Source organism: Penaeus japonicus, unplaced genomic scaffold, assembly GCF_977035675.1.
Source record: "Penaeus japonicus unplaced genomic scaffold, GWHDUDI00000001_assembly GWHDUDI00000037, whole genome shotgun sequence".
Classification (NCBI taxonomy): domain Eukaryota; kingdom Metazoa; phylum Arthropoda; class Malacostraca; order Decapoda; family Penaeidae; genus Penaeus; species Penaeus japonicus.
Genome location: NW_028234439.1, coordinates 12,997,589 through 13,005,088, shown reverse-complemented (window position 1 = coordinate 13,005,088; position 7,500 = coordinate 12,997,589). Strand labels below are relative to the sequence as shown.

The window sequence follows — 7,500 nt, the reverse complement described above, 5'->3', positions numbered from 1 at the left end:
GGAGGCTGCATAATGGGATATATTGTGTAACAATTCCGTTCACAAGGTAGATAGATTAGGCATGTGCTTGAAGATAACATTCAGTCCTCCGCTGTATCTTCTCATAAAATCTTCCTGCTTCCTCATCAATATAACCTTGTTGTTTACCCACTATCAAGATGTCGGCTCTTAAAACATCTGATATAAATCCACAAGGTAAACTGAAATCGTTGATTACTTTGCAAATAGATTGATAAGCGAAATATATTTCGTGTTGCAAAGTTGCGCTTTACGACAGCATATCGACTGCTAAATAGCTCAACTATATAATTCAAGTTCATAAGTATTATATTACCACTACATAAACGAAGATGTTCGTCCTTCGTTTCACATGTGTACAGCCATATGAACAAAGAACACTAGGTAACTACCGAGAATCTACAACTGGAAATGGTTTTACTTTTAATATAAATTATTGCATTGTACCATAAGCGTTGCCAAGAACGGAACAAGAACTATTTCTATTTTTCGCCCAAGAACCAGCAGATCGGCTTCCTCTCTTGGATGACTATCTTTTCCATAAGGGAATCAAATCAATTTCAGTAGGTGTAATAATGTAGGATGTTGGTTTCCCTTTTTGTCCGTTGCGTGGCATTGTTTTGTTGCATTAAAGGAAGGTATGCTCTCGGTACACACTGTTCATCATCAAAGAGATATTTAGGAATGCTTACTTGATATATGATGAATATGAGGTTTTTAATTAAGTATCAGAGTGAAATGTCATAATGAAAAAGCAAGAGCCAATGCATTAGCATGATTTAAAAAGACAGTATCTCTGAGAGCTCTCAATCTTAAAGTAGTAAATGGTTCATTTGGAGCAGAAGCATTGCCTATGATGGAAAGAGAGATCTACATAACAGGCTACTGGTCCTGATATCAAAATATACGTCCTTCAAAGGAATATATCCTTAGAACATTCCAAACTTCGATAGTATAGAAATACATCCGAAAGGAGCTATGGGTCATTTATTCTCTTTTCTCGTGAGTAAAGTGAGACAATGGGCAGTCATCAAGCAGCCTTTGCTTTTGACTGCATCAGGAAGCACATCGTTCTACAAAGTGTACAAATGGCGAACGATAAATGTAAATCCCAAGGATAAGAGATGAACAATGGAAAATGAATTCTTAGAACAACTTACATCATCATTAGGATACTGTGTTCATCCTGGATACACCCAGCCGTACTTTGGGACGTTTTCTGCGTGTCGTGGTCATGTCATGTTCATGTCACGAAGGCGGTATTTTACCTACCGTTCCAAAGTTAACATGTTTCGGATGAATGGCACTGTCCAAACGACAAATTCATAAGGGAAACTTCATTCATAGGTAGCACTAACAAAAGATAGTTCAATTTTGGTATGAATCAGTGGTTCCTAGTTAAAGAATTGACAACCATTTCATGAACGTTGGTAATTCACTCCACGCTCGATCAAAACAAACGGGATGAGAGGGATCCTGTGGTTATGTATAATCTTCCTTATTTAATGTGTATATACTGTACATATATGCTTATCTTTAATATACCGTACATATAGATTTAATGTATACATATTTCATATAATTATATACTTTGACTTTACGTTCCTGACCACTTTTACCATTCATTTAACTTCACTCTCCTTCGAAAAATCCGCCAAGAGGTAAACAAACTCAAAATCAGCAGAGAATCCATGTTTTCTTAAAAAGGTTTGTAATCCAAGTCTAGGGCAATGATGCCTAATATATCCAATGTAGATATTACTTTCCAAACGTAGTACGCTCATATGAAGTATTTGTTAAAAAACAAGTACAGTAAAAATATTTTTTTTCGCCCGTGTAACTATCATGATATGCTTACCCCAGTGTCACGGATTTTCCACGATTGTTTCAATATTTTCCACGACTTTGCCACGCTTTTGACACGAACACACGCTTCTAGAATACCAAACGCGGCATGTTCATGCAATGTACTCTGCACGCTAGGGACTTACAATACGACTGGATGTCTCATCAGATGAATATGGAAGGCATTAGGGATGAATGCACAGTCCCTCCACTCACCATTCGGCGCTGCCAGTGTGTGAGCCGCTTGCTTCGACTCATGACTCATGAATCGAAACTTATGGTTCACACACTGCTAAAGCTGAACTTTGAAGTAGGAGGTCCTGTCCATTCATATGAAACCTCACTTCATTCATTTCACAACAAAAGTTTCTATATTTGCAGGATAGCATTTGATTTGTGCAAAAGGGAAACGGTTATCCGTTTACACACACAAACAATCACACACACACACACACACACACACACACACACACACACACACACACATTATATATATATATATATATATATATATATATATATATATATATATATATATATATATATATATGGTGTACAGCAACTGGAATAGCAAACTCAGCAACATTCCTCTTCGTTCTAGCGCCCATTATTCTGCCAATCGGAAGAGGCTCCTGATACTATTCATGTAATATTGATTTGTGTTTGTTTGCCTGTATTATAAAGAGATATAAACGAAAGCTTGAAAGGATATCGATGTTTGATGAATTGATAATAATAATAAAGAATATCCATCGATAGATACATTTATTATTGGATGGATAAACGTGGTACAGGAAAAAAAAATAAAACTAAGCAAAAATCACAGAAAGGCCCTATAACTGAAAGGCACAAAGCAGGTTTAATTTAAATAATGAAATGTTTCTGAAGGTTTCCGCCACAACAGAGAATGCAAAAGAAAACAAAATCCCTGGTAGAGGCCTTTGGTATACTGCTTTATTGAATGATTGCACAATGGGAGATGCGCATCGTGATATTGTTTTCATTGACACCCTTTCAACATGTGTTACAATTATACATTAAATTGAGATGTTCATATCATAATGTTTCTAATTGTCATTAACTCTAAATCTTCCAGCAAGAACAAACGAACTGAATACGTAAATCCAACATCCAAAGTAAAACGAAAATTTATATTCTTGGATTTTTTAGATGAAGTCACACAGATGGCTTACAAAACGAACGAGTGAAGTATATATATGCATGTGTGTGTGTATATATATGAATATATATATATATATATATATATATATATCTATCTCTCTTACATCTCATACATCTCTCTCTCTCTCTATATATATCTTCTCTTTCTCTCTCTCTCTCTCTCTCTCTCTCTCTCTCTCTCTCTCTCTCCCTCTCCCTCTCTTCCTCCTTTTAGTGATCTAAGATACATGCGCATACTAGCTTTATCATTTACTATAATAATAACGTTTATTACGATTGTCCAATACTTTACATCACTCCTTTAGGAATGTCCTGATCTTAGATGTACTTTGAGTACAAAGATTATTTTTTTATTTGTTGTTATTAAAGGAAAGTTCGCAGTCTATCTCCTTATCAAGCCTCTATGATGTGAGTGTCTCGTTTATCTTGGGCTTAAATTAAATGGCTTTCATCGTATCACCGAAAATAATCAGGATTCCAGCAACCGCGTAATAGTTGGGTTCAGACAGGAGTTGGAAGCCAATTGCGTAATGATTAGGTTATCAATCTTATTTATTACAGATAAATAAAAGTAACGCATACGTGTGTAGATATCGAATCGCATTAACATATGTATGTTTAATTATCTAATTATTTAATTCATTGTTTGCTTTTATTTTTACGGACTATATTTTTTAAGTGAATTATATAATATTTCAGTCATCAATCACTGGTGTTTTGAACGTCGTTAAAAACACGTAAGTGAATAACGTGATATAACAAAGTAATTAAGTCACCATGATCTGCAATATATAATCTGACAATAATCTACGCTGTGGTTGTGCAACATTTCAAATCCTCTATATCTAGGAAAGTTGCAACAAAGATATGGCCATGTTAATGTGTATTCTAAATTTATTATGTGCTATTACATGGTGTTATAAAAATACATAATCGTGGTGTTAAATAGCGGACTAAATTGAACAATAAAATCTGGTAAATATGTTACTAACATATTTACTAACATATTATACTATTATAACATATTATACTAACAGGAAATACCTAGAGCAGCGCAGTAAGATTAACAATTTTGTAAAGAATATTGGAGTCCAGAGAAATTTAAAGAATTGCAATACTAATACTATATTGTATTTTAGTTAAATAATGATTTACAAAACAATAGTTATTCATCAGTCACCGATGCAGGCAGATAACGTAACAGTAAAAAAACATCACAATGCCACAAATATTAAAACATGCTCTGAAATAGTTATGAATAAAAAAAGAGATTATCATACACCTTTCAGTATACTGAAGTATATAACATATAGTGGATAGGTTGTATACAGGGCACATAGCACACTATATTGCATTGAACTCTATATCTTTTACAACCAATTTCCTCCATCTAGACTGAACATATCCATATTTTATAAGAACTCTGAAAGGAGCAATTCTGCATCAGGGTAAGTCAAAAAGGGAGGCAATAAGCTGATTTCGAAAATAATCGAGGGAACATTTCAGTGCTGTAAAGAGGCGAACGCCAAAAGGACTCGAGGAAAGTTTGAACATGGAAATGACTTAAGACTATATTATTCATTAGTGTTTCGTATGTTATTGCATCTTTTGATCAGATGTTGCTCTTTTCAACATTTGAAAGGGATTGTATGAACAAACGTAGTGTGAAAGATCAGTACACTGAGGAAGTAAAAGAATTGTTTGATTATAAGAAGGCAAATTAGCAGCAATTAGTTCCATAGATATTTATGGATGTAAGTATATATATTTGTGTATATATATATGTATATATATGTATATATATATATATATATATATATATATATATATATATATATATATATATATATATATATATATATATATATATATATATCTGTGTGTGTGTGACCACTTATACTGTTGATCAAAACTTAAACATTGAAGTGAACAGATTCGGTAACAGAATCCAAACTTCTCTTGATATTTCAACACTTGCAGAGAGGTTCTTGCAGTGACACAGATTTTCATGCTGAGGGGGGTCAGCACAGTCAGGAATTGACTTGCTTGACATACCTACTCTGCGTACTTTTATCCAGGCCATGATGCTCGTATGGCAATCAGCTCCACACGCGCTGTCTTCTGCGATCGATGGCACTTGGCCCTTAGTCCTTGAGGAGCCAGACCTCGTTGCGGCGATGCCAGAACTTGAAGGGGGCGTCGTACCCAACCCTGGAGGAAGAGGACCTTCATGAATATTCACCTTTTTCAGTTCCCTTTGCATTGTACTAAGCACGAATGCCTATCGCGATATCTTTACTTACGCCTCCAGGAATTGCCAGGCCGGGAGAGCTGGCTACACATTACCGCCATGTCAATAATCCGTTAAGAGAACGAAGGCCACTGACCTTGGACACTCCTCTGGCCTTGGTCATGAAAACCTCACCCGCGTCTTTCTTTGGATAATTACTGACATGCGACTCGAGGTCCGGTCAGGCGAGCTTTGCGATAGTTAGAGGAGATCGTATCATTTTACATCAATTTTACCTTTAGGGGGAGCGCATGTTCGTTAGCAAAGCAATGCACTATCTTTCTCTTATTATATACCGTGGACAGAAACGAAAATTAAATGATTACAGTGGATATTGACGAGGAGAATCAACAGCACATGCGATTGGTCCTCCTTCGCCAGTGGCTGTGGGTGCGGGTGACTCTTCGTGAGTCATCCGCACCCACAGCCGCTGGCGAAGGATGACCAATCGCATGTGCTGTTGATTCTCCTCGTCAATATCCACTGTAATCATTTCATTTTCGTTTCTGTCCACGGTATATAATAAGAGAAAGGTAGTGCATTGCTTTGCTAACGAACATGCGCTCCCCCTAAAGGTAAAATTGAGGGAGAGGCACTCTGCAGTTAGTGGCGGAGTCCTATTCCCCGGCACAACAATCTTGAATGTCTCAAACCTAAACATCTACCTGGAATTGTCCTATATCCCGTGCATGAGACATGAATTACTTACCAGTACATGTGCTCATGAGAGACAGTCTCCCCGCCTTCCTTCAGGAGCTCATTCAGACGTCCGGCCTCCGTCAGCCAGTCCTCATCCTTCCGCAGGTACCCGCCCACAGTCCTAAGGGCGCGACAGAAACTTACACCTTCACGCCTAATGGCAAACTAGTTTAAGAGCCAGCTTAGTTTGCGTGCAGTTAAGATAAATGAGTGAGTGAGGAAATTAATAGAAAAATGAATAAAAGCATACACATTATTCTTTAGAAATTTAAATATACATATATATATATATATATATATACATATATATATACATATATATATATATATACATATATATATATATATTATATATATATATATATATATATATATATATTATATATATATATATATATATATATATATATATATATATATTATATAATTATATATATATATATATATATATATATATATATATATATATATATATATATATATATATATATATATATATATATATATATATATATATATATATATATATAGATATATATATAGATAGAGATATATATATGTGTTGTATATGGAGATATATATATATATATATATATATGTATATATATATATATATATATATATATATATATATATTTATATATAATCAAAGATAAATAAATCAATGAACAGCAGATAAATAGGACCCAGTCGAACCTGGTGAACACGGTGCTTTGTGGGCGGTCCTGGATGGTGACCAGAGGATCGGCGGGCGTGGGCGGGCTGGCCTGGTGGTCGTCGCCAATGTAGAAACACATCTGGTACGTATTAGTCGCTGTTCCGGCCGTGACCTCAGTCGTCACAGGCGCCGCCATGGCAAGGCTTTCGTCTGTTAAGCGAAGAGAGGTTTGAATACTCTGTTGCGAAAGAATAGATGAGGATGAAGCTGTAGGAGAGGCTTAGGATGAAGGATGTTAATTGGTGTAATTGGCGTTGCTTCGATTACCTTTTCGTCAGAATGATATGCTTTCGTGGAAGCCCTCCGGTTATGTGATTTGCTTTGTAAAGTTCTTTTCTTTTCCTCTAAGCCATTTTTTCTACATTCACTACACTTAATTTCGTTCTATAATTCGACTCTCGAAATTTATAATTATTTGAAGAACTTAACTCCAGTCCGGAAGAAAAGAAAGATTATATCATTCTAGAAAAAAGGTGATGGTTTCGTGGTTAAGGTCCCATACAGATTGATACAGTGGATTTCGTTTGTTTTATGCTGGGTAGCTTGTGTTTGTTTGTTTGTGTGTATGTGGGAGAGAGAGAGAGTGTGTGTGTGTGTGTATGTGTGTGTATGTGTGTTTATGCTTGTGAGTGTATATGTCTGTATATCTGTGTCTGTATCTGTTTGAATATATATATACCCAGAACAACAGTACGAACCATAACATACCTCAACGAAATCAAAACTCAAACATTCTCCAAACATCCAG

At 35.5% G+C, this 7,500-nt stretch overlaps 1 protein-coding gene across 2 annotated transcripts in view; it reads right to left on the bottom strand.

The window, feature by feature from the left end:
* Nucleotides 1-3,921: 3,921 nt before the first annotated feature.
* The window catches only part of LOC122253262 (heme-binding protein 1), a 7,104-nt gene continuing 3,525 nt past the window's right edge, over nt 3,922-7,500 (bottom strand). The window contains exons 5-7 of one of the 2 annotated variants that reach the window (XM_043016193.2): nt 6,731-6,902; nt 6,045-6,155; nt 3,922-5,256 (exon numbers count right to left, since the gene is read on the bottom strand). In XM_043016193.2, coding sequence (XP_042872127.2) covers nt 5,190-5,256; nt 6,045-6,155; nt 6,731-6,902 — 350 coding nt within the window. In that variant the 3' untranslated portion in view covers nt 3,922-5,189. The remainder of the gene's footprint in view (nt 5,257-6,044; nt 6,156-6,730; nt 6,903-7,500) is intronic. The other variant, XM_043016192.2, reaches the window with a different exon arrangement.